Source organism: Manis pentadactyla, chromosome 4 (assembly GCF_030020395.1).
Source record: "Manis pentadactyla isolate mManPen7 chromosome 4, mManPen7.hap1, whole genome shotgun sequence".
Lineage (NCBI taxonomy): Eukaryota > Metazoa > Chordata > Mammalia > Pholidota > Manidae > Manis > Manis pentadactyla.
This window is the reverse complement of record NC_080022.1, coordinates 95,098,766-95,126,667: the sequence shown is the minus strand read 5'-3', so window position 1 is coordinate 95,126,667 and position 27,902 is coordinate 95,098,766. Positions and strand designations below refer to the sequence as shown.

The 27,902-nt window shown below is 34.8% G+C and overlaps 2 protein-coding genes across 8 annotated transcripts in view; both read left to right on the top strand.

Annotated features, from left to right (window-relative positions):
* The window catches only part of SYCP1 (synaptonemal complex protein 1), a 131,011-nt gene extending 110,027 nt beyond the window's left edge, over nucleotides 1–20,984 (top strand). For 6 of the 7 annotated variants that reach the window (XM_057500503.1, XM_057500501.1, XM_057500504.1 and 3 more), the window contains 3 exons: nucleotides 11,784–11,927; nucleotides 20,305–20,394; nucleotides 20,498–20,983. In XM_057500503.1, coding sequence (XP_057356486.1) covers nucleotides 11,784–11,927; nucleotides 20,305–20,394; nucleotides 20,498–20,635 — 372 coding nt within the window. In that variant the 3' untranslated portion in view covers nucleotides 20,636–20,983. Of the gene's footprint in view, nucleotides 1–11,783; nucleotides 11,928–20,304; nucleotides 20,395–20,497 lie in introns of all 7 variants that reach the window. The other variant, XM_057500502.1, reaches the window with a different exon arrangement.
* The window catches only part of TSHB (thyroid stimulating hormone subunit beta), a 42,176-nt gene continuing 34,593 nt past the window's right edge, over nucleotides 20,320–27,902 (top strand). Inside the window, exon 1 of the mRNA XM_036923352.2 lies at nucleotides 20,320–20,394. The gene's annotated coding sequence lies outside the window, so the exon portion shown is untranslated. The remainder of the gene's footprint in view (nucleotides 20,395–27,902) is intronic.

Here is a 27,902-nt window from a genome sequence, read left to right as displayed (position 1 = left end):
TCTTTTCTGAGCTACATTGTCTTCCCAGTGACCCCAAACACATCATGTGCACCAATCACATGGTATTTTTCATCTTTTTGATTTTAGTCATTCTAGTGGGTGTGTTAATCTTAGCTTTTTTTTAAAGAAACTTTATTTAGGAATTCATTGTAGATTTACAGAAAAGTTGCAGAGGTAATACAGAGAATTCCTTTATATCCCTCATCTGGTTTTCTCCATTGTTAACATTTTACTTTACCATGTACATTTGTTGAAAGTAGCAAACATATATTGGTATATTACTATTAACTAAACTTCAGATTTTATTTGGATTTCATTGTTTTTCTTAAACTATTTTCATAGTGTTAATGTCCTCTCTCTCTCCCAGGATCTAATCCAGGGTACCACATTGCATTTAATTGTCATGTCTCCCTAGCCTTGACCTTAATTTTTCTTTTTCAGTAGCAATGTAAATGAATTTTATTCAGTAAAGATATAAAAGATGTATGTCCAGGTCCATGTATATTCAGTCTTTTGAATTCTCTTTGAAATAGTTATTTTTTAATGGTCCCCTTATTAATACATCATTGGATATGTACTTGCTTTAGATTTGTGTAGGACAGTTGTTTTTAACTTTCTGGACATTACCCTTTGACAATACTTTGCGTTTTCGTATGTCTTTTTTTTGTTGTTATTATCATTAATCTACAATTACATGAAGAACATTATGTTTACAAGGCTTTCCCCTACCCCAAGTACCCCCCCGCCAAAACCCCATTATAGTCACTGTCCATCAGCCTAGTAAGATGTTGTAGAATCACTACTTGTCTTCTCTGTGTTGCAAAGCCCTCCCCTTTCCCCCACCTCCCACATTATACATGCTAATCATAATACCCCCTTTCTTCTTCAACACCCTTATCCCTCCCTACCCTCCCATTCTCCCCAATCTCTTTCCCTTTGGTAACTGTTAGTCCATTCTTGGGTTCTGTGATTCTGCTGCTGTTTTGTTCCTTCAGTTTTTCTTTTGTTCTTATACTCCACAGATGAGTGAAATTATTTGGTATTTGTCTTTTTCCGCTTGGCTTATTTCACTGGGCATAATACCCTCTAGCTCCATCCATGTTGTTGCAAATGGTAGGATTTGTTTTCTTCTTATGGCTGAATAATATTCCATTGTGTATATGTACCACATCTTCTTTATCCATTCATCTACTGATGGACACTTAGGTTGCTTCCATTTCTTGGCTATTGTAAATAGTGCTGTGATAAACATAGGGGTGCATCTGTCTTTTTCAAACTGGAGTGCTGCATCCTTAGGGTAAATTCCTAGAAGTGGAATTCCTGGGTCAAATGGTAAGTCTATTTTGAGCATTTTGAGGAACCTCCATATTGCTTTCCACAATGGTTGAACTAATTTACATTCCCACCAGCATTGTAGGAGGGTTCCCCTTTCTCTGCAACCTCGCCAACATTTGTTGTTGTTTGTCTTTTGGATGGTAGCCATCCTTACTGGTGTGAGGTGATACCTCATTGTAGTTTTAATTTGCATTTCTCTGATAATTAGCGATGTGGAGCATCTTTTCATGTGTCTGTTGGCCATCTGTGTTTCTTTTTTGGAGAACTGTCTTTTCAGTTCCTCTGCCCATTTTTTAATTGGGTTATTTGTTTTTTGTTTGTTGAGGCATGTGAGCTCTTTATTTATTTTGGACATCAAGCCTTTATCGGATCTGTCATTTACAAATATATTATCCCATACTGTAGGGTTCCTTTTTGTTCTATTGATGGTGTCTTTTGCTGTACAGAAGCTTTTCGGCTTAATATAGTCCCACTTGTTCATTTTTGCTATTGTTTTCCTTGCCCAGGGAGATATGTTCAAGAAGAGGTCACTCATGTTTATGTCTAAGAGATTTTTGCCTATGTTTTTTCCTAATAGTTTTATGGTTTCATGACTTACATTCAGGTCTTTGATCCATTTTGAATTTACTTTTGTGTATGGGGTTAGACAGTGATCCAGTTTCATTCTCTTACATGTAGCTGTCCAGTTCTGCCAGCACCATCTGTTGAAGAGACTGTCACTTCCCCATTGTATGTCCATGGCTCCTTTATTGAATATTAATTGACCATATATGTTTGGGTTAATGTCTGGAGTCTCTAATCTGTTCCACTGGTCTGTGGCTCTGTTCTTGTGCCAGTACCAAATTGTCTTGATTACTATGGCTTTGTAATAGAGCTTGAAGTTGGGGAGTGAGATCCCTGCCACTTTATTCTTCTTTCTCAGGATTTCTTTGGCTATTCGGGGTGACCTTAATTTTTTAATGTAGATATTTATGGCTATAAATTACTCTTTAATCACTGATTTCACTGTATCTCACAAGTATTTTTCATTCTTCTCCAAGTACTTTGTAATTTCCTTTGTGATTTATTTTTTGACTCATTAGTAATTTAGGAGTGTGTTGTATTCCATATTTGTGAATTTCCTCAATATTTATCTGGTTGGTTTATAGTGTTGTTGAAGTATTATATTTCCTTGTGTTCTTTCTAGTTCTTTTCATTACTGAAATTTGGGGGTGTGAAAGTCTTCTACTATTATTGTTGAATTATCTATTTTTCCCAGTTTTTGGTTTATATATTTTGGGGCAATGTTGTTAGGTGCATATACTTATAACTGTTATCTTTTCTTGATGGCTTGACCCTTTTCTCCTAATAAAATGTCCTTTTTCCCAATAACATTTTTAACGTGTATTTTGTCTGATATTAGGGTAGCCACTACAGCTCACTTTTGTCTGATCTTAGGGTAGCCACTGCAGCTCACTATTTGCATGGTGTATCTTTTCCTTGACCTTTCAACCTATTTGTGTTGAATATAATAGTGTATGTTTTGTGGACAGCATATAGTTGGATAATGGGATCATCACTCATTCTGACAATCTCTGGATTTTATTTGGAATGTTTAGTCAACTTTGACTTAATGTAACTACTAATAAGGTAAAACTTAAACTCATCATTTTGTCCTTTGTTTTTCTCTGTCTTACATTGTTTTTTTTGTTCTTGTATGTCTTCATTAAGGCCTTCGGCCTTCTTTTGACTTACAGGTGTTTTCTAGTATACCATTTTGATCTTCTTGTTTATTGTTATACTTTTGAACCATTTTCTTTGTGACTATCTGAGAATTACATTAACACCTTAATTTTTAAATGAATATTTTGAATTAATACCAACATAATTTCAGTAGTGTACAAAAACTTTGCCCCAGTTTAACTTCATTCCCTCTTTCTGTTTTGCTATAATTGTCAGATAAATCACAAATTTATACATTTTAAGTCCATTGATATAGTATTACAATTATTGCTTTATCTGTGTGATATTTTAAATCAGATAGGAAAAAGGAATTAGAAACAAAAATATATCTATATTACCTTTTATAATTACCTATGCAATTTCCTTTACTGGTGCTCCTTATTTGTTCATGTGGATTTCAGTCTAGTGTCCTTGCAGTCTCAGCCTTTAATATTTCTTGTTGGGAAGGTCTCCTAGTGACAAATTCTCAGGTTTTAATAGGAATATATTAATTTATTCTTCATTTAAAAAAATGATTTTGTTGAATATAAAATTATTTGGTAATAGTTCCTTTTCTTCAAACACTTTCGATATGTCAACCCATAGCATTTTGGACCCCATGGTTTCTGATAAATTAGCTGTTAATACTGAGGACCCCTTGTATGTCATGAATGCCTTGTTTCTTGCCACTTTCAAATTTCTTTTTGCCTTGTGACAGTTTGATTACGATGTGTCTAGGTGTGGTTCTCTTTGAGTTTATCCTCCTTGAAGTTTGTTAAGCTTCTTGGATGTGTGGATTAATGTTTTCATCGAATTTAGTAGGTTTTTAGCCATTATTTTTTCAAATATTTGTTCTTTTTCTCTGCTGTCATTGTGAAACACCCATTATGTAGTATGTTGGTGTACTTGGTGGTGCCCCACAGGTATCTGAGGTTCTTTCATTTCTCTTCATTCTTTCTATTCCTTAAACTGCATAATATCAATTAAGCTATCTTCAGGTTCATGGATTCTTTCTTCTCCTGTTCAAACTTATGTTGAATCCCTTTAGTGAATTTTTCATTTCAGTTAATGTATTTTCCAACTATAACAATCTAATTGGTTCTTTTTAAAATTAATTTCTCTTTATTGATATTCTTTTTTGGTTAGACTTTTTTTTATTGAAGTAGAGTTGATATATAATCTAATATTGGTTTCAAGTATACAACTCAGTGGTTGAACAGTTGCCCATATTATGGAACCTTCAACCCCACTAGCGCAGTTACTGTCAACATAGGAAGATGTTACAGAAGCATTGGCTATATTCTCCATTCTGTACTACCATCCCATGAGCAACATATTATGACTGAGAATTTTTGTGCCCCTTAATAGCCCCTTTCCCATTGTAACCACCAGTCACTTCTCACTGTCTATGAGTCTACTGCTATTTTGTTCATTCTATTTTGTTTTGTTTTTATATTCCACAAATAAGTGAAATCATGTATTTGTCTTTCTCTACTGGCTTATTTCACTTAGAATAATGTCCTCTAGATCCATCCATATTGTTGCAAATAGCAAGGTTTCTTTAGTTTTTATGGCAGAATAATATTCCATTATGTATATGTACCACTTCTTCTTTGTCCACTCATCTATTCATGGATGCTTTGGTTGCTTCTATATCTTGGCTATTGTAAATAATGTGGTAATAAAAATAGGGGGACATATATCTTCTTGAATCAGGGATTTTGGTAAATTCTTAGAAGTGGAATTACTGGGTCAAATGGTACTTCTGTTTTTAGTTTTTTGAGGAACCTCCATACTGCTTTCCACAGTGGCTGCACCCATTCATATTCCCACCAACGGTTTCCTTTTCTCCACATCCTTGTCAACACTTGTTATTGCTTGTCTTTTGGATAGTGGCCATTCTAAATGGTGTGAGATGATACCTCATTGTGGTTTTGATTTGCATTTCCCTGATGATTAGCAATGTGGAGTGCTTTTTCATCTGCCTGTTGGCCACCTGTATTTCTTCTTTGGAGAAATATCTGTCCAGGTTCTCTGCTTATTTTTAATTGGGTTATTTTGGTTTTGTTTTGGTTTTTTTTTTTGGTGTTTAGGCATATGAGTTCTATATATATATTTTGGATGTTAACCCCTTATTGGATAAATCATTTATGAATATATTCTCCCATGCTTTTTGTTCTGCTGATGGTGTCCTTTGATGTACAGAAGCTTTTTAGTTTGATATAGTCCCTCTTGTTTATTTTTTATTTTTTTCCCCTTGCCCAAGGAGATGTGTCCAGAAAACAATTTCTCATGCTTATGTTCAAGAGATTTTTGCCTGTGTTTTCTTCTAAGAGTTTTATAGTTTCATGTCATACATTTGGGCCCTTAATCTATTTCAAGTTTATTTTTGTGTAGGGAGTTAGACAGTAATACCGTTTCATTCTCTTTCATGTAGCTGTCTGGTTTTACTAACACCAGTATTGAAGAGGCTGTCTTTTCCCTATTGTATATTCATGACTCCTTTGTTGTATATTAACTGACCATATATATGGGGTTCATATCTGGGACTCTATTCTGTTTCATTGATCTTTGGATCTGTTCTTGTGCTACCATACTGTTTGATTACTGTGGCTTTGTAGTATAGCTTGAAGTCAGGGAGTGTAATACCACTATCTTTATTCTTCTTTCAAAGATTGCTTTGGCTATTTGGGGTCTTTTGAGGTTCCATATGAAGTTTAGGATTATTTGCTCTTGTTCATTGAAAAATGCCATTGATATTTTGATAGGGATTGCATTGAATCTGTAAATTGATTTGGGCATGATGGCCATTTTGACAATATTAATTATTCCTGTCCATAAGCATGTTATAGTTTTCCATTTATTTGTGTTTTCTTTAATTTCTCTCATGAGTGTCTTGTAGAGCAGAGGTCTTTCACATCCTTGGCTAGGCTTATTCCCAGGAATTTCATTCATTTTGATGCAGTTGTAAATGGAATTGTTTTCCTGCTATCTCTTTTTTTCAGTGAAAGTTTTACTTCTTCCTTACCAATTTGGATGCCTTTTATCTTTTTAGTTTGTCTGATTGCTGTGGTTAGGACTCCCAGTATTATGTTGAATAAAAGTTGTGAGAGTGGTCATCCTTGTCTTGTTCCTGAATTTAAAGGAAAAGCTGAAAACTTTTCACCATTATGATTTTAGTTGTGGGTTTGCTGTATATGACATTTATTATGTTGAGGGACATATTCTCTGTACCCATTTTGTTGAGAGTTTTCTTCATTAATGGATGTTGAATTTTGTCAAATGCTTTTTTAACATTCTATTGAGATGATCATGTAGTTTTTATCCTTCTTTTTGTTAATATGGTGTATGATATTGATTTATGAATATTATACAATCCTTGCCTCTGTGGAATAAATCCCACTTGTTTTTGATAGATGATCCTTTTGAAGTATTTTTGAATTCAGTTTTCTAATATTTTGTTTAGGATTTTTGCATCTATGTTCATCAGGAATATTGGTCTATAATTTTCTTTTTGGTAATTTCTTTCTCTGGTTTTGGTATGAGAGTGATTCTTGCCTCAGAATGTTTTTGGAAGTATTCCCTCCTTTTCTACTTTTTGGAATACTTTAGGAAGGATGGGTGCCCTATGTTCTTTAAATGTTTGGTAGAATTCAGCTGTGAACCCTCTGGTTGAGGACTTTTTTTGTTTGGATTTTTCTGATTAGCAATTCAATTTTGTTACTGGTAATTGGTATATTCAGATTTTTTGTTTTTTCCTGGGTCAACAATGGAAGGTTGTACTTTTCTAGGAATTTGTCCATTTCTTCTAGGTTGTCCAATTATTGGCATATAATTTTTCATAGAATTCTCTAATAATAACTTGTATTTCTGTGGTGTCAGTTATGACTGTTCCTTTTTAGTTTCTGATTTTGTTTATTTGTCCTCTCTCTTTTTTTCCTTGATAAGCCTAGCTAGAGGTTTGTCTATCTTGTTTCACTTCTCAAGGAACCAGCTCTTGGTTTCATTGATTTTTTTTCTATTGTTCTATCCTTCTCTATTTTATTTGTTTCTGCTCCGAACTTTATTATGCCCCTCCATCTACTAATTTTGGGCTGCATTTGTTCCTCTTTTTCTAATTTCTTTAGTTGTGAGTTCAGATGAGGTAGGCCTGTATTGCTTGCTATATACTTCCCTCTTAGAACTTCTTTTGCAGCATCCCAAAAATTTTGGACTGTTGTATTTTTGTTTTCATTTCTTTCCATGTATTGCTTGATTTCTGTTTTGATTTGTTCATTGTTCCATTGATTATTTAGAGGCATGTTGTTTAGCCTCCTAGTGTTTGTGGGTTTTTTTTGTTTCCATTGTGTAATTTATTTCTAGTTTCATCCCACTCTTGTCTGAGAGGCTGCTTGATACGATTTCAATACTTTTGAATTTATTGAGGCTCTTTTTGTGGCATAGTATGTGATCTATTCTGGAGAATGTTTCGTGTACACTTGAGCTGTGTGTCCTGCTGCTTTTGGGTGGAATGTTCTGTAGATACCTGCTAAGTCCATCTAATCTAGTATGTTGTTCAGTACCTCTGTTTCCTTATTTATTTTCTGTCTGGTTGCCCTGTCCATTGATGTAAGTGGTATGTTGAAGTCCTCCAATATGAATAAGTAGCAGTCTATTACCCCCTTTACTTCTGTTAGTATTGGTTTTACATATTTAAGTGGTCCTATGTTTGATGCATAGATGTTTATAATTGATAAATACTCTTGTTTGACTGATCCCTTTATCATTATGTAATGTTATTCTTTGTCTCTTATTTCTTTGTTTTGAAGTCTGTTTTGTCTTCTATAAGATATAAGTACTGCTACTCTCGCTTTTTTCTCCTTATTACTTGCATGAAATATCTTTTTCATTCCTTCATTTTCAGTCTTTGTATGTCTTTGGGTCTGAAATGAGTCTCTAATAAGCAGCATATAGGTGGGTCTTGTTTCTTTATCCATTCTGTCACCCTGTGTCTTGATTGGTGCTTTCAGTCATTTATATTTAAGGCAATTATTAAAGGTATGTACTATTGCATTTTATTGTTTTCTGGTTTTTGTAATTCTTCTCTGTTCCTTTCTTCCTCTCTTATACACTTTACTTGTTATTTCATGCTTTTCTTTAGTGTTGTGATTGGATTTCTCTTTTTTAATTTTTTTGTGTATCTATTAATAGGCTTCAGGCTTAGGATAACATAGGTTCATGGATAGTTTCCTAACTATATAACAGTTTATATTAAGTTGATGATTGCTGTATTTCAAACACAATCTAAAAGTATTTCTTTTTTATTCTTCTTTCTCCTCCCCACTTTATGAATTAGATATCATAATCTGTATTTCTTGTGTATCCCTTGACTAATTTTGTGTATAGTTGGTTTTACTACTTTTGTTTGTTTTGTTTTAATTTCAAACTTCCTTGGTAAGTAATTGGCCTGCTACCCCTACTTTGGGATTATTTTCACTTGTGAAAACTCTTTAGGCTTAATAACTCTTCCATCTACAGAAGTCCCTTTAGCATATTCTGTAATGCTTGTTTAGTGGTGGTAATTTCCTTCAGTTTTTGTTTATCTGGGAAATGTTTAATTTCTTCAAATTTGAATGACAATCTTGCTGGGTGTAGAATTCTTGGTTGAAGGTCCTTTTGTTTCAATACATTAAATATTTCATGCCATTCCCTTCTGGCCATAGAGTGTTGCTGAGAAATCTGCTGATAGCCTGATGGGTTTTCCCTTATAGGTGATTTTTTTTTTATTGCTCTGGTGCTTTCTTAAACCTTGTTTTTATCTTTAATCTTTGTCATTTTAATTATTATATGCTGTGATGTCCTCCTGGGATTGCTTTTGTTAGGGGCTCTCTGTGTTTCTAGACCTGGTTTCTATTCTCTTTCTCAGATTGGGTAAGTTATCAGCAATTATATCTTCTAAGAGACTTTCTACCCCTTTGTCTCTATCTTCCTCTTGTGGTACCTCTATTATATGAATATTGTTTCCTCTGGAGTTGTCACCCTGCTTTCTTAGCATCCTCTCATTTCTTCTAGAGATTATTTTTTCTCTCTATTCCTCAGCTTTTTGTTTTTCTATTCCTTAATTTCCATCTCAGTGATTGTCTCCACTTGCAGCAATCTATTAGTCATTCCCTCCATTATATGTTTCTTTTCAGTTACTGTATTTTTCAGCTCTGAGTGGCTCTTTTTCAACTCTTCTATCTCTTTGTTGAAGTCCTCCCTGAATCATCAATACTTTTCCCCAGATAAGTGAGCATATTTATGACTGTTATGTTGAAGTCTTTATCAAGAAGATTGATGATCTGTGTCATTCATCCCTCTTTCTGGTTTCATATTCTGTATTTTTATTTGGAACATATTTCTTTGCCTCTTCATTTTGTCAGGGTTTTTGTGTTTTCACCTTTGTCTTAGATAGGTCCACTATGCTTCTTGGTCTAGACAGTAATGGCTTTATGAAGAAGGCGTCCTGTGGTGCCCAGAAACTCAAGACTCCTTACTCTCCAATGCCTCATTCTCCTTTGCAGAGGAGCCCCAGTTGCTATTGGTGGGCTATGGGCAGGGCTTATTTCTGTCTGTCTGCTTGTAGTGGTATATCTCAGTCTGCTACAGATGGCAGCTTACTTCTGCTGGCCCTTGTGAGCTGAGCATTGTTGTGGGATGGACACCCTCTACCTGCCATGAAGTGATGGCAGCACTGCTGGGTTTACATGGTCAGCAGGGTGGGGACTACCCTGGCACAGGCTTCCAGTGAGGAGGAAGGAGTGTTTGGAGCTGTTTCCCACAGGTGCCTCCCCAGTTGGGCTGAGAAAGCTGGGAAGGTTTCCCTCTGCCTGTGCATGGGAGGAAGTTTCCACCTTGCCTTCCTACTCCACCATCTTTTTTCCCCTCTCACTTAGACATTGTTTTCATACTTTCTTTTAATCCTGTAGACATGGTTTAGCTCTTTAGCTCTTTGAACATATTTAGAATAGTTAATTTAAGGTCTTTGGCTGGGAAGTCTCAATGACTAGACTTCCTTAGGAATAATTCTATTGATTACCTCCCACACCCCAATCAACTGCCCTGAGTAAGGGCCATAATATCTTATTTCTTGGTATGGTTCACAAATTTTTCTTGAAATTTGGCACCCTAAAAATAATGTGACAGCTCTGGAAATCAGATGATCCCCTCACTTCAGGGTTTATTGTTGTTTCTGCCTGTCATAGTTGTTATTGTTTGTTTAATGACTTTTCTGAACTAATTCTGTAAAGTTTGTATTCTTTGAGCTGCATGGAAGTGTTTACGTGGTTAGCTAAAAGTTCAGCTAATGTTTGAACAGAAATTTCCTTAATTACCTGAACCAGTATCTCCCAATCTTTACCAAAAGACTGTAAGTATGTGTACAGGCATGCCTTCAACACTCAGCTAGTTGATAACTCTTCCTTAGCCTTTAATTCTTGCTTGTTCAGAACCTCAAGATCAGCCAGAGGTAAGAGCTAGGGCCTTCTCAGGTTTTTCCAGGGCTTACTGACAATCCTATGCCTGGCTTTCTACATTTCTAGGAATATGTCAGAGCTTTTCAAAGCTCCTATAGACATCTTGCTTCCTAACTTTCCTTTTAAAGTTTCTGGTTAGTCTCTCATTTGCTACACCTATTAATCATTGTGTCATGGAGCTGCAAAGTTAAAACACTGGCCTGTAATTGACTTGACAAATGCTACTTGCTGTTCCACACACCAAGGAGCAGTCTCTTTGTACTGAGTGAGCTCTGAGTCAGGTCAAATATAGATAGCCTTTTAAGTGAGGTCTTCCAGAGAGCCACTAGACAGGTCGCATAATGACAACTCTTTGGCAATAAATATTTGAAAGAGCTCCTAGTTCTATTCTGCTCTGTTTAGTGGCTGCAGAGTGGACCAAGAATATGGGCTGTTTCTTTTTTTAAAGATAACAGAGGTAGAGAGTGGGATAAAGAAAAGTTAAGATACCACAAAGCTTGCTGTTCTTACAGAGATCCAGCCATTAAAAAAAAAAGCTTTCCAGGTCATTGCAAACTTTTTGTTTAATTTCCAATGTTCTGAAAAGGCTGATTTTGAGCACTTTTAACAGTATTTTTATTGCTTTATTGAAAAGCAAATTTTGGGATCTCTTTACTCTGCCATTTTGTTGGTGTCACTGACCTAACTTTTCAAAGATGCATTTAAAAAAATTATAAAACTTGCAGGGCAATATGGAACACTAAACATTGATTAATATGAAGTGTTTTATGCCCCCAAAATAAACAAACCTATTTTCTCATAAATAGGTTTGTAGCAAAGCAAAGATCACCCAGTTCTAGGTCTTAATCATTCTTAGAAAACTTAAAGTTTTTCTTTTCTTAAGATTACTGACTGCTCAAGCTGGACTATTTCTCTGTTTTTCTCCCCCCACAACCCTCCATTATTTTCTTTAGTCAGTTGAAGGGAAGGAAAGAGAAAGTCCACTATTGCACAATTTTTTTGAAGAAAATTATAAAAGTTTTAATAGCGAAAACGTCTGAATTAAATTCTTATCCAAATTTCATTTCATATACATGCCAATAATAATGGAGAGTTACTGATTGCTAAAGAGTCAACTTGCCTTGTGTGTGTGTGTGTATATGTATGTACATACATATATATATATACATATATATATGTATATACATATATATATATATATATATAAAATATGTTTTAGTTGATGGGAAAACAAATTGTTTTTCTTTTGGGTAGGTATATACTGTGAAGACACCAACAAAACTAAAAATTCAGCAAAGAGAAAACAAGAACACAACCATTGAAGAAAGTAATAAAAAAAGAAAAATGGTCTTTGAGTTTGATATTAATTCGGATAGTTCAGAAACTACTGATCTTCTGGTAATATTCTTTGATACAATCAGGATTTATTTGTTTACATTATTTGTCTACATTATTTCTTGACATATGTGTATAATATGTGCACATAATATCTATTATTACAATATTGAAATAGAATAGAACTCTTCTTAAACACAGAGCCCTATGCTTTTGCTTCATTTTTAGAGAAATTAGGGTTCAAAGAATCTCTACATTTCAGAAAACATGGTATTTTGAATTACTTGCTTTAACATAGTTGACATATGAGATGATTAACCATCTTATTTTCTAGAAGAGAGTTATAAAGGAGTTTTTACCACATTTCCTCTTCCTTTTTTCTTTAAAGAAAGGTTGGTGAGTATTTTATATTTTGCCACAGCCAAATTTGTTATTTAGGGTCCCTCTTGATTTTGCATACTACCCAAGTTTATTTTATACTACTTATTGGTTGAAATATATATCAAGGTTGACAACCACAATATTTTTTAGTTCTTAAAGAGTTAATGTATTATAGATGGCATGTTTAAGGAGGATATTTCCCCTAGCAGTTGGTATCACTAATTACTCATTACCACTGGTATTCACACATACCAGTGTTTTCCAAAGGCCATAGTATTTTCTAAAAGCATAATAATAATTTTTTGAGAATAATTACTTAGGTTCATTTAATTTAAAAACAGATAAATCTCATCATACAAAATGGAGCAATATTCTTAATAACAGAATTTTACTTAAAGCCATTTGTTTCATTATTCCCATTCATAACTATGAGATCCTTCAAGCTTTTCCACTGTTTTCATTTGTTCTGAAATATTGAACAGTTGAAATCTTAAAACCCTAATTATTGACATTAACTTATAGAATACCTACTCTAGTATTATGTTTATTTTACAGATAGTGACTAACATTTAAGTGATTAAAACTTTGAACCAGGCACTGTTGTAAAGACTTTACATAGATTACTTTGGTTATTTATTAGAATAGTCTCATGCTCTAAAAGTATAGTCAGTATTGGTATTCTCATTTTATAGATGAGCAAACTGAATAACACAGATAGTTTGCCCAAGATCACATAGCTAGTAAGAGGTGGAGCCAAAAATTGAACACAGTCTAGCTTCACAGCCTATGTAAGTCATTATACATAGTAACTGCCACTTGAAACTGAAATCCAGATAGATAAAAATGTAATGAAAATTAGTAGAAAGAACATGAGGTCTAGAATTGTACATTTCCAGAATTGGAATCCCTGCTTTTTTTCTAGCAATGTGAATTTAGGCTTGTTTCTTAGCTGATCTGAGATTCAGAATGACTCATGATTTTATTTAATTTTTAAAAGGAACATCATAACTTTGCAAGACAATAAATGTACTACAGTATTATAATTTCACAGAATTGGTCAAATTAGTCTAAAAAGACATTTCACAGTGGGTTTTATCGGCTATAATTACCACTTGAAGTTACTAGTTTTTTTTTAAATTTTCATAGCTGTTGCATTTAAATTTTGGTGAACATTCAAATTATTGTAAAAAAAACTTAAAATGAATTGTTTAGAGTGAGTACAAAGTGTCAGGAATCCATTTCTCCACCTAGATACCAATTGTGCTCTCAGAAACTGAAGTAACTATTTTGGAAATCTGGAGATTATTTGAATGCTTTCAATTTCCAAGGGGAAACTTGGCTGGTAGATTATGGTTAATTTTGGTCAAGTTCAGCCATAAGCATGGTAGCAGCTACCTATCACCCAACCCATATGCCTGTGGCAAATAGCTATGCTTATGTCTTGCTGAAGTCAGGGTAAGCAGTAAGGACTTCGGTCTCCAAATATAAAGGTTTGATGTTCTGATTGTTGAATGCTGGAGCCACAGAGATTGACTGCCATTATTTCAGTCCTCACCAGCTGAAGTTTATTCCAGAGGATTCAAAAAAACCACACCTGGAGGAGATCAGAGGAAAAAGATGGTGGAGTAGGAAGGCAAGGTGGGAACCTACTCCTACACACACACCAAGAAAGCAAATACAACTAACCCTGAAAATGACCTGAAGACTGCAGAATGTAACATCTCCACCTGATAAAGAAGAGAAGACCATACAGAGAAGGGTAAAGTGGCAGAGCGGCAATCGATTGGGATCCAAGTCCTTCCCCCATCCAGCCCACAAACAGGAGGGAGAGGAATGGAGCAGGGAGGGATCCTGCAAACCTGGCCCTGGAGATCTTCTCTGGGAACACAAGTCCACATTGCACTGGGCTTTGGTGATTAATTTGGAGCACTCTGGGAGGCTGAGACTTCTGTCAGTTGTGGAGGACAGGCATGTTGCATTGGTGTCTTGCCAATGGATTTCATCTGTGGGAAAGTTCACTATGGATTCAATGTGACCAAAGAAATGACAGTAGAATGTTCTTGGGGTTGAAAGGGTTATTATACCCAATTTTACTCCCACAGTGGCAGGTCAGTCACTAGAATCCCATCCACTCAGAGCGAGTCTGCATGCAGAAAGCCAGTCTCTGCCTCTAGGCCTCTACCCATGCAGCCGTCTCAGTCTCTGTCCTTGGTGCTGCCACCACTCCAGTCTCATCTCTGCTCTCCTGCAGCCTTGCAGCCATGTCTCCCAGAGCACTGGGTGGAGCTCTTTATATAGAGGCAGTAACAATGTATTGTCCACACATGTGTAGTGAGCTAGCCAACCAGGGCCAGGTGAGAATCTTGGCCATAGGAATCATCACTTTATCCATAATTGGTCCCACTGAGAATCAACATGGAGGTAGCAGTTTGAAAGATGTACCAGCAGTGGGAAGTGTACCAGAGGGATCAGGGATGGAGGGAGCTTTCCATAGGAGAAATGGCAGGTGGACAATGCTTCCCCAGCCCTCCCTCCACCCTGGTTGGTAGCTCATGGGAGACTGTCCCGATGCTCCATTCCTCTTGCTGGCAACTTAGCCCCATAGCACTTTCCTGTGCATGTACTTGCCTGGCCTGCTCAGCCCAGAAGTGGTCAGACTTTGCTGCCTGGCAGGTAGAAGGATACTTTCCAAGTATTCCCAGCTGTCTCTTACTTAGCAGAATGGCAGAGGCACCTGCAGAAGCCAGCTCCAAAAACTTGTACCCCTTGATGGTGGCCCAGCCCAACATTGAACTTCCCTGCATACGTGTGATGCCCACCTTGCCAACCCAGGAATGCCACCATTGCTGCAGGGCAGGCCAAGTGTGGCCCAGCCCACAATGATTCCAGCAGCACACAGAGAAACTGCTGCCACCCATGGCTTACAATGGGCACAGAGTGGACTGTGCTGACAAAGTCACTCCTGGCAGACAGACAGGAAGCCCCATCCACAGCACACCAACAGCAATGGGCTCCATTGCAAAGGAGAACTAGACACTGATGAACAAAGAGTCATGAGCTTCTGGGTGCCCCAGGATGCCCTCTTTATAAATCTGTTAATTTATAGACCAGGAGGCATAGCTGATCTGTCTAATACAAAGGAAAAAACACAGAAACCTTGACAAAATGAAGAGGGAGAGGAATATGTTCCAAACAAAATTGCAGGATAAGACACCAGAATGAGGGGTAAATGAAACAGATAGACAATCTCCTTGATAAAGATTTCAAAGTAACAGTCATAAATATGCTCATTGACCTGTGGAAAAATTGATGATCTCAGTGAGAACTTCAACAAAGATTTGAAAAAGCCACTCAGAGCTGAAGAATACAGTAACTGAAACAAAAATATAATGGAGGGAATGAATAGTAGATTGTTACAAGTAAAGGAGACAATGAGATGAAAATTAGAGAACAGGAAAACACAAAGTTGAGGAACAGAGAGAAAGGAATTCCTAAGAATTAGAGGATGCTAAGAGAGCAGTGTAGCAATTCCAAATGAAACAATATTCACATAATAGAGATACCAGGAGAAGAGAGAGACAAAAGGGTAGAGAGTCTTTTTGAAGAAATAATTGCTGAAAACTTACCAAAGTTTTCAGGGAAAGGAAATAGACACACAGGTCCTGGAAGCACAGAGAGTACCTAACAAAAGGAACCCCAGCAAGACAACACCAAGACATACAGTAATTAAAATGACAAAGACTAAAACATAATGAGAGAGTCTTGAAGGCAGCAACAGAGAGGTAAACAGTTACTTATAAGGGAAACCTCATAAAGCTATTAGCAGATTTCTCAGCAGAAAATCCAAGCCAGAAGGTAGTGGCATGAAATATTTAATGTATTGAAAGTGAAGAAAGTTCAACAAAGAATCCTCTAACCAGCAAGGTTATCATTCAGAATTGGAGAGATGAAAAGTTTTCCTGAAAAATGAAAGTTAAAAGAATTCACCACTACTAAACTGGCCTTAAATGATATGTTAAAGGAGCTTCTATAGATGGAAATTTTCTTAACCATAAATATTTTGATCAGTGAAAATAAACCCACAATAAATGTAGGAGACCAAATACTTACCAAGCAAATGTGAAGTTAAAAAAATAGTAAAGACAACTATGCACAAAATCAGTCAAGGGATATACAAGAAATGCAGATTATAACATATACATAGAGTGTGGAGGAGGGAGCAAAAACTGCTCAGAGGGAAATGCATCACTGTAAATTTCTACATTACAAAAGAAAGATTGCACACCAATAAGCTAACTACACATTACAGAACTAGGAAAAGAAGAGCAAACTAAATCAAAAGCTAGCAGTAGGAAGGAAAAAGATTACAGTGGAGTTAAATTAGAAAATAGAAAGCAATACAGAGAAAATAATGAAAACAAAATTTGCTTCTTTGAAAAGGTCAACAAAATTGACAAATTTTAGCTAGACTGACAAAAAGATACAAATAACTAAAATAAAAATGAGAGAACATTGTCAATAGATGAATGGATGAAGAAGATGAGGTACATATACACAATGGAATGTTACTCATCCATAAAAAGAAAAGAAATCCTGCCATTTGCAACAACATGGATGGATCTAGAGGGTATTATGCTCAGTGAAATAAACCAGGCAGAGAAAGACAAATACCCTATGACTTCATTTATTTGTGGAATATAAAAACAAAGCAAAATAGAAGGAACAAAACGGAAGTTGACTCAGACACTGAGAAGTGACTAGTGGTTACCAAGGGAGAGGGGTTGGAGTAGGTGGGGGAGAGGATGAGGGGGATAAAGGGCACAATAATTCACAATCACAATATAAGTTGGTCATGACGGTATTACTGCATGGAGATTATAGCCAATGATTTTGTAACATCTTTCACGTTGCTAGATAGTAACCACAGTAGAGGGGGTTGAGAATTTAATAATGTGGGTAACTATTGAACCACTGTGTTGTGTATTTGAAACCAACATAAGATTGTATATCAATGATACTTCAGTTAAAGAAAATGAAAGGACATTATAACCAACCTTTCACAGATAAAAGGAAAATATTGCAAATAGTTACATGCCAGTAGGTTACATAACCTAGAAGAAATAGGCAAATAGGCAAATTCCTTGAAACACACATTACCTAAAGTGACTAAAGAAGAAACAGAAAACCTCAACCGACCTATAAGAAGTAGAGTTTAAATTAGTAGTCAAAAACCTCCCAAGAAAAATAAGTCCTGGATCAGATGGCTTCATTGATGTAGTCTATCAAACATTTAAGGACTTAACACTAACCCTTCTGAAACTTCCAAAAAGTTGAAGAGAGAACACTTTGTAACTCATTCTTTGCTGTAGCATTACCTTGATACTGAAACCAGATAAATTAAAGGAAATTATATACCATTATCCTTTATGAATGTAGATGCAAAAATCATCAACAAAATAATAGCAAATCAAATCCAACAGCACAAAAAAAGGATTGCTCACCATGACCAAGTAGGATATATCCAAGAAATTCCAGGGTGGTTTGGTATAAGAAAATCAATGTTATATATCACATTAACAGAATGGATGAAAAATATCCTACGTGGTCATCTCAAATCGATATAAAAAAGGCATTTGACAAAATCCAGGATCCTTTGGTTGTAAAAACTTTAATAAAGGGGAAATCCTCAACATGAGAAAGGGTATTTATGGAAACCTACAGCTAATGTCATACTCCATGATGAAAGACTAGAAAGCTTTCCCTAAGATTGAGACAAGGATGTCCACTTTCACCTCTGTTAGGCAACATTGTACCAGAAGTTTTAGCCAGAGTTAGACTATTAGACAAAAATAAAAAAATTAAGGAAGGGAGGGAGGAAGGAAGGGACAAAAGAAGGGAAGGAAATAAAAGACATGTAAATGGAAGAGGTAAAATGATCTCTAATTTGCAGATGACATGATTTTATCTAGGTGGAAAAATCACAGAATCCCAAGAAAGCCACGAGAGTTAAATGAATTCAGCAATACTGAAGGGTATAAGATCAAAACATAAAAATCAATTATATATCTATTCATCAGCAATAAACAATCCTAAAAGGAAATTAAGAAAATAATTTCATTTACAATAGCATCTGAAAGTATTAAAGCAAATCTAACCAAGAAAGTGAAAGACTTATACACTGACAATTATAAATCATTACTGAAAGAAATTAAAGAATAATAAAAAAGTTCTGTGGTCATGGATAAGTAGACTTGACTTTATTAAGATATCTACCAAAATTCCAACAGCCTTTTTTGGTAGAAGTAGAAAGTTTGATACTCAAATTCATAAGGAATTAAATGATGCCTCAAATAGCTAAAACAATCTTGGAAAAGAAGGACGATATTTGAGAATTCACAGTTCTTGACTTTGAAACTTACTACAAAGGCAGCAATTAAAACAGTATAGTGTTGGAATAAGAACAGATGTATAGACATGATTACAGAGCCCAGAAATAAGTTCACATATAGTCAATTTTTGACAAGAGTGCTAAGACCATTCAATGGATAAAGGACAGTTTTCAACTGGATATCCACATGAAAAAGAATAAAGTTGGACTCTTACTTTACGCTGTATATAAAGATTGACTTAAAAAAGATCAAAGATCTAATCTTAAGGGCTAAAACTATGCAACTCTTAGATGAAAATATCAAGGAAATCATGACTATTGAATTTGGCAAGAACTCTTGGATATGACACCAAAAGCACAGGCAAGAAAAGAAAATACAGTTAAGTTGGACTTCATCAGAACTAAGAACTTTGTGCATCACAGGACACTTTTAATAAAAGAAAAAGAAAAACTAAAGAGTGGGAGAAAATATTTGCAGATCACATATGTGACAAGGGATTAATAACCATAATACATAAGAACTCCCATAACTCAATGACAAAAACAACCCAATTCAAAAATAGGTAAAGGACTTGAATAGACATTTATTTTCCCAAAGAAGGTGTATAAAAGACCAATAAGCACATGAAAAGATGAATGCTACAGAGTCATCAGGAGAGAGAAGGTTTTAAATGTGGTTCATTTATTAGTTTTATCACATGGGCAGTCATTAATGAATAATCAGTTACTGTGTGCTAAGTAATATTTTAATGATAGCTTACAATATGATGTTTAAAATAATTTATCTTTTCTAAGATGGCCACTTGGTGCACACTGGCTCTGAGTGTATCTGAAAATGCAGCTCTTTATGATTCTGAAATCTTAGAATTCATGAAAATCTGTTTGCTTATTTTCATCCATGAGGTCTCTGAAGTTTTTTAAATGTGACATTAATGAACAGAAAAGTAATGTGAACTGACTACTCACATGACTAAATTTGTGTAGCATATTCATTGAGAGAATGGTAGGAACCAGCCCACCTGGATTTGAATCCTGGCTCCACCTCCTAACTAGCTATATAATTTTAGGCAAGTTACTTAACATTTGTGTGTCTCAGTTCTTTACCATTTAAAATGAGGATAATAATATACCTACTTCATAAAATTGTGAGGATTAAAACTAATGAACATGTGTGAAATGTTTAAAACAGTGCTTGACATGAAGTACTAAATATGTGTTAGCTGTTATTATTTGGGAGAATCATAATACTCATAAATTGATCATTGACAACATTATAATTTTTATGGGATTATAAATGCTTATTTATAAAGCCTAAGTGTGAATTTGAGTAAGTAGTTGGGGTGGGGGGGGAAAGAAAGAGGAAAGTGGTAGTGTAAAGACTCTGAAACTGAAAGAGAAATCAGTGGAAAAACACCATTCATACACATATTTCACACAGCCTCTCAGTAAAATAGTTAATAGAATCAATTTAGGTTCTTGTTTTGCAGATTAAGGATTTGGCAGATTGAGGATTTATTTTTTTCACTGTCTTCTTTCTTCAGTCTTTCTTTCTCCTATCTCTTCCTTTCTTCCTTCTTATTTTTCCTCTTCATATGTGATATGTAGAAAAACCTTTAATATAGTATTAGTGATGGCAACCCCCAAATTATATTTTTATATTTTTCTTTTAAGAGCATGGTTTCAGAGGAGGAGACACTGACAAAGCTATATAAGAAGAATAATCCATCAACTGCTCATCTTTGTGTCAGGACACCAAAAAAGGTAGCTTTTCGTTTTATTTCAGAAAGCAAATTTCAAAAGCTGGACTTCATTATTCTTTTAATTAAACATTCTATTATTTTATTTTATTTTATTTTGTATTCAGACCCCTTCATCTCTAACAACCCCTGGATCTACTCTGAAGTCTGGAGCTGTGAGGAAAATGCGGGAGGACTATTGGGCTCTAGTTGCTAAAAAGGATAGGAAAAAAAAACTAAAGGAAGCAGAAAAGCTATTTGTTTAATTTCAGAAAATGAGTGTGATTAAGGAGCCTAATAACATCAAATTTATAGTTGTTATTTTTGGAAGAGCCAAACTTTTTCTGTAATTGAGACTTTTTTTGATATTTGCATAAATAATTTATTTCTTTTATATTTTGGTCTAACTGAAATAACCACATTTTACCTGAAAATTTGTAATTATATTCATTTAATTAGAGGATTATATTTTGTTTTAACTTCTTGGATTCCTGAAAAGTGTTTGGCTGAATTTTCAAATTTGTGAAGTTATCGACTGAATACTAAGAATACATTATTGAGATTTACTCTTTATTTATACTATTAAAATATTTTGGATGCAAATAAAATGCTTCTGATTGATTCTGTGAGGTCATCTGAACAGCTGACCATGATAATTTTGCTAATATTCATTTCAAAATCTTGAGGTCATTTTAGTTAAATTCCACAGTTTGGAGGCATCTTTGATTTATCTGTTTATAAAATTGACAAATGGCTTTTAGTTGCAGGAAAAAAGGCTATACCAGTATAACTTCCTAAAAATGCTTCATTTAATTAAGCAAATATTAAATGTCTACTCAGAGTCAAGCACAGTTTGAGATACTGGGGAATATAACAGTGAACAAAACAGAAAAATAAATCCTCTGTTCTTTTAGACTTTGCATTTTAGTGAGGGAAAAAGACAATAAAGAAAATAAGCAAAACATATAGTATATTAGTTAATGATAATTGCTAGGGAAAAATAAAACAGGGAAGAGCATAGACAATATGAAGGGGGTTGAAGTTTCATGTAGGGTGGCCCTCAATGAATGACATTTGAAGATCTGGCAAATAAGCCTGTGGCTATCTGGGGGAGAACATTCCTGGCAAAAGGAGCATGAAGTACTAAAGCCCAGAGGTTGGGATGTGCCTAGTGTATTTGGGAAGCAGCGAGGTGACCAGTGTGACTGGAGGGTAGTGAGCATATGGGAGAGTAGAAGTAGAAAAGTTTTGATATTTAACAGGCTTTGAGTGGGAAGATTGTGTAGCATTTGTAGGCCACTGTAAAAACTTTGGCTTTTACACTGTGTAAAGATGTGAAATTAACAGTTTTTTTGAGCAAGGAAGAGCCATAATCTGACTCATGTTTTAACATAAGAATCTTTCTGGCTGCTATATTGAGAACAGATATTGAAAGATTAAAATAGAAAAAACAGGACGTTATTTTAATAATGAACATGAGATATGCTAGTAGCTTAAACAAAAGTGAGAGCAGCAAAGGAATAAAGTGATCAAATTCTGAATCTAGTTTGAAGATTAGATGTGGGATGTGATAGGAAAGAAATTCTAACTTCCATTTTTTGGCTGAGCAATGTAGTTTCAGACATGTTATAGGTTTGAAATTCCTATTAGAATCCAAATAGAGATGGTAAGTTGGCTTAGAGACAGGTCCAGGGTAGTGAAATAAATATGGGAGTCAACAGCGCATTTAAAGCTGTCAGACTGGGTAAGAACATGTACAATCATGGGAGTGACTATACCTAGAAAAGAGAAGAGATCAGAGAGATAAGAAGGAACCATCAAAAGGATTAGCTAGAGTGATAGTGAAGTCAAGCAAGAAAGCATTTTAAAGAAAAGGGAGTGATAAATTGTGTTATGCTTAGAGGTAAAGCAAAATTGATAAATGTGTTTTTAACGTGGACATTGTTGATCTTAACAATGGCAGTTTCAGTGACGTGGATTTGATTGGCGGGGGTGGTTAAGGAGAGAATGGGAGGAGAGAAGGTGGAGATAGCTATCCCCATCAAGAGTAAAAAACTCAAGAAGCTATACTTTAAAGAGAAGATAAGTGAGGCAGTTACTAGAACTGGAAGTGGGCCAAGAGAACATTATTATTATTATTTTTTGAGAGGGCATCTCTCATGTTTATTGATCAAATGGTTGTTAACAACAATAAAATTCTGTATAGGGGACTCAATGCACAATCATTAATCAACCCCAAGCCTAATTCTCAACAGTCTCCAATCTTCTGAAGCATAATGAACAAGTTCTTACATGGTGAACAAGTTCTTACATAGTGAATAAGTTCTTAGACGCAGGGGGGCCAATCAGGTGAGAATATTATTTTTTAAAAGAATTAATGGCATGTTTAAATAGGAAAAGATTCAGGATAGGGGGAAGATAATTATGGAAGAGACAAAGGGAAGTTTTTTTGTAGAATGTACTATAACAGGCAGGAATCTAGTGGGAAATTAAAGTGCCGGGTCTTAGCTAGGAGAATAGAGAGTTCTACCACAGTAACAGGAGAAGAAGAAGAGTATATGCCACAAGATGATGGCAAGTGGATGGGAGTTGATAGAAGTTTTGGTTTCATAGCTTAAATTTTCCTAGTGAAGAATTAAGATCACTCATTGAGAATGAGGATCGAGTAAGTGTTGGAGGTTGTGGAGAGAAGAGTAGGTGTGAAAGACTTAATGAAGTAGGGAAGTGAAAAGGCTTTATAAAAACAACTGAAAATGGATAAAAACAGTTCTAGAGTTGTTTATAAATAACAGTTTTGGTGTGGTAGAATTCTAATTCCCGTATGTTGGGGAATTATATTTGTAGAAAAGGTTAGCCAATAAAAAATGGAAACCAAAAAACAAACTCATAAAAATAATTTAGTATTAATGAACAATTGGCAAATTTATAATTTGATCATTGTGAAAATTTTGTAAGTGAATTACCCAATTATTAATGTCTATTTAAAAGTTGAGTGTAGTTTTAAGGTTATTATAGGAAGAAGGTATTTGTCACAACCCATTTTTAGATTGGTAGGAAACTTTCCCTGCTTGTTAGTCACTCCTTGAAGCCATTTAAAGCACAGGACTGAATGCATACTCTTTACACATAGTGAGTGTGTAGTTAAAGAAGAGAAAGGAGTTAGTACGGAGCTTTGGGATACTGGAACTTATTTGAAATAGAGGAGTTGCTGCAAAGGCTAAAAAGAGAGACAGATCAAGTATAAGGGATCACAGAAGCCTAGAGAAACAAAAATGATTCAAGAAGCGAGTGTTCTGTGTCACATCCTGAGCAGCAATACCTGAAAGCATAAAATAAATCGTTGGATTTGGGGTTATCTGTACACACAATCTGTTCTCAATGACTTGCAGTACAAATAGTAAGTATAAATGTGTAAAAAAATAAATCACATAATGTAAGTAATTCAACTATATATGAGTGTAGAAGATACATAGATATAAATGATAATGTCTTGGCTTCAGAGAAGGCCTGGAAGATATAGGTCTTGGACATAAACAGGAATGCTATAGGCGTATAAGAAAAAAGAAAAAATCATCGCAGAAAAAATAGCAAGGTAAGGGACGAAGTGAAGAGTAGTTAGGAGGCAGACCATGCATGGTCTCTTCATATAGGGTGTTATGTTGTTATGTTGCAAAGCTTGGACTTTTTTTAGCATGGAAAATAGAATAAAGTTTAAGGAAGGAAAACAAGACTTTATTATTTAAAATATGGTATTTAAAATTAAAATTTTATAAAAGTATGTAAAGTATAAAATTTCCCAACTTTATTATCCAGGCTTCCAGTTGAAAAAGACTTGTTTTAGAAAGAACATAAAAGGTTAAATTGAACTGAGTTGAAGCTATTGTAGCTACTGAAATCCGGGTGAGAGGGGGTAAAATTTTGGACTGAAAGTTTAGGTTTTAGCCTTTTAAATTAGATTTAATACCTGTCCTAAGAAAAATATCTGTAACTTTATCACTTTAGCAGTAAAAATTGTCTCCTACTTCATGTAAATGTAAATTAGTGATGTCAAAGAGCAAGTTGCTTTGGTTGATATAAAGGTTAGAAATAAATTATTTATCATTTTTAAGCAACCTGAATCAGTATAATTAATAATCCACAGGCTGTAGTAGTACATCAAGAACTTTAATCAGTGGCAGGTCAACTATGGGTTAGAAATAGGAAATGACAAACAGGAGACAGATAAGACTTGACATTACTTAAGTTATGGAATCATAGAGTTTAGAGCTGAAGGGAACTGAAAGGATTATTTAATTTCAACAGCTCTAATTTGAGGCCTATAAAAAAATTAAAAGGAAAATATAGTTTAAAAAATGACTTAATTTCTATATGCATATATAATTTAATCAATACATAAATATAATCATACAAAATCTTAGTGTCCTTAATATTTCCCTTTTGCTTTTTCCTTCACCCTCTTTCTTCTCCTCTCCATACATATCAGGGTTGTCCTTCACCAAACCCCACCTCCTAGTTAATCCTTGACAAGAATTTAGGGTGTCTCCTTCCCTATTCTTCTCCATGACAGATAGATGTGTAGATGTAATGTAATTATAGTTATATTTTCACACATGCATGTGTACACAACAGGGTTCTCTGGTCATGATTAATTTACAAAAATGAGGTGATATATATACTTTCTGGAGTCTTGCTTTACTCAGTATCTCATGGAAATCTCTCTGCAACATGGTATACTTCCAATTCAATTAGAGTATGATAGAGACTTTTATGATCAACCTATATCCAATTCTTCTCTCCTTCCAGGCACATGAGAGAGTTATACTTCCCCTTCCACCTTGGTGAGGTGATGTGATAAGTTCTGGCCAATGGATTTTAGGTAGAAGTGATGTGCATTATTTACTTCTGTGCCAGAGTATTTGATTAAAAGTATGAGACTCTCTGTCACTATACAAAATTATTACATATTATTAACCATATTCCCTATGCTGTACATTGTATCCCTGTATCTTATTTTATAGCTGGAAGCTTGTACCTTTTAATCCCCTCCCATCCATCCCATCACCTACCTCCTCTCTGGCAACCATCATGTGCTCTGTATCTATGGGTCTGTTTCTGTTTTATTTGTTCATTTGTTTAATTTTTTTTAGATTCCACATGTGAGATCTTATGGTATTTGTCTTTGACTTATTTTACTTTGCATAATTCCCTCTAGGTCCACCCATATTGTTGCTAATGGCAGGATTTCATTTCTTTAGGTTGAGTAATATTCCATTGTATATATACAATATCTTTATCTGTTCATCTATCAATGGACTCTCTGATTGCTTTCATTTCTTGCCTGTTGTAAATAACGCTGTAGTGAACATAGCGGTGCACATTGGCTTTCAAGTTAGTGTTTTCATTTTCTTCAGATAAATACCCAGAAGTAGAATTGCTGGATAATATGGTAATTCTATTTAAAAATTTTCAGGAACCTCTATACTGTTTTTCATAGTGGCTGCACCATTGTACATTATCATTAGCAGTTTATAAGTGTTCGCTTTTCGCCAACACTTGTTATTTCTTGTCTTTTTTATAATAACCATTCTGACTGGTGTAAGGTGATCTAACTCACTGTGGTTTTGATCTGCTTTCCCTTAGAAAGATGATTAGTAATGTTGAGCATCTTTACATGTACCTGTTTGCCATCTACATGTCATCTTTGGAAGAATGTTTATTCATATCTTCTGCCTATTTTAAAGTCAGATTGTGTTTTTGCTACTAAGGTGCTTGACTTCTTCATATATTTTGGATATTAACCCCTCAACAGATGTTTTGCAAATATCTTCTCCCATTCAGTAGGTTGCCTTTTCATTTTTGTTGATGGTTTCCTTTTCTGTGGAAAAGATTTTTAGTTTCCTTGCCTGAGGAAATAGGTCCCCCCAAATATTGCTTGGACCAATGTCCAAAAGTTTACTGCTTATGTTTTCTTTTTTGGAGTTTTATGGTTTCATGGCTTACATACAAGTCTTTAACCCATATTGAGATGATTTTTATGTGTGGTATAAGACAGTGGTCTAGTTTCATTCTTCTGCAGACGGCTGTCTAGTTTCCCCAACACCATTTGTTGAAGAGATTGTTCTTATCCCATTGTATACTCTTGACTCCTTTGTCATGAATTAATTGACCACATATAGATGGGTTTATTTCTGGGCTTTCTATTCTGTTTCATTGACTTATGTGTCTGTTTTTATGCCAATACCATACTCTTTTGATTACTATAGCTTAGTCATATCATTTGAAATCAAGAATTGTGATGCTTCTACCTCTTACCTTCTTTCTCAGGATTGCTTGGGCTATTTGGTTCCATACAAATTTTTGGATTATTTGCTCTTTTTCTGTGAAAAATGCTATTAGGATTTTGAAAGGGAGTGCATTGAATCTGTAGATTGCTTTGGGTAGTATGAACATTTTTACAATATTAATACTTGTAGTCCCTGAGTATGGCATATCTTTCCATTTATTTGTGTGTGTTTTAATTTCTTTCATCAGTGTCTTATAGTTTTCAGAGTACAGATTTTTCATTTTCGGTTAAATTTATTCTTAGGTATTTTTTTTTGATGCAGTTGTAAATGGCATTGTTTAAAAATTTTATTTCTAATAGTTTTTTATTAGTGTACAGAAATGCAACTGATTTTTGAATATTGATTTATATCCTATAACTTCATTGACTTTGTTAATTTGAATAGTTTTTTGGTGGGGTCTTTTGGGTTCTCTCTATATAGTATCATGTCATTTGCAAACAGCAAGTTTTAATTGTTTTCTAATTTGGATGCCTTTTATTTCTTTTTCTTGTCTGTTGCTACAGCTAGGACTTCTAATACTGTGGTGAATAACCACTAAACTTTTTAATGTCTTTATAGTTTTTGCCTTTTCCAGAATGTCAAAAGGTTGGAATCATAAAGTATGTAGCCTTTTCAGATTGGCTTCTTTCACTTAGTAATACGCATTTAGGGTTCATACATATGTTTCATGGCTTGACAGCTCATTTCTTTTTAGCACTGACTAATACTCCATTGTCTGAATATACCATAGTTTCTTTATTTTCTTACCTCCTGAAGGATATCTTGGTTGCTTCCAGTTTTTGGTAATTCTGAATTAAGCTGATATAAACAACTGTGTGCAAATTCTTATGTAGACATAAGCTTTCAACTTCTTTTGGTAAATACCCAGGAGTTCAATTGCTGGATAAAAGTGTGTTGAGGTTTGTAAGAAATTGTCAAATTGTCTTCCAAAGTGGCAGTACCATTTTGCATTCTCAACAGCAATGAATGAGAATTGTTGTTGCTACACATTCTTGTCAGCATTTGGTATCACCAGTGTTCTGGATTTTGACCATTTAATAGGCGTGTAGTGACATCTCATTTTAATTTTCAATTCCCTGATGATATATGATATGGAGCATCTTTTTATATGCATATGTGCCATCTGCATGTCTTCTTTGGTGAAGTGTCTACTCAGGCCTTTTGTCCATTTTAAAATCAGGTTGTGTTA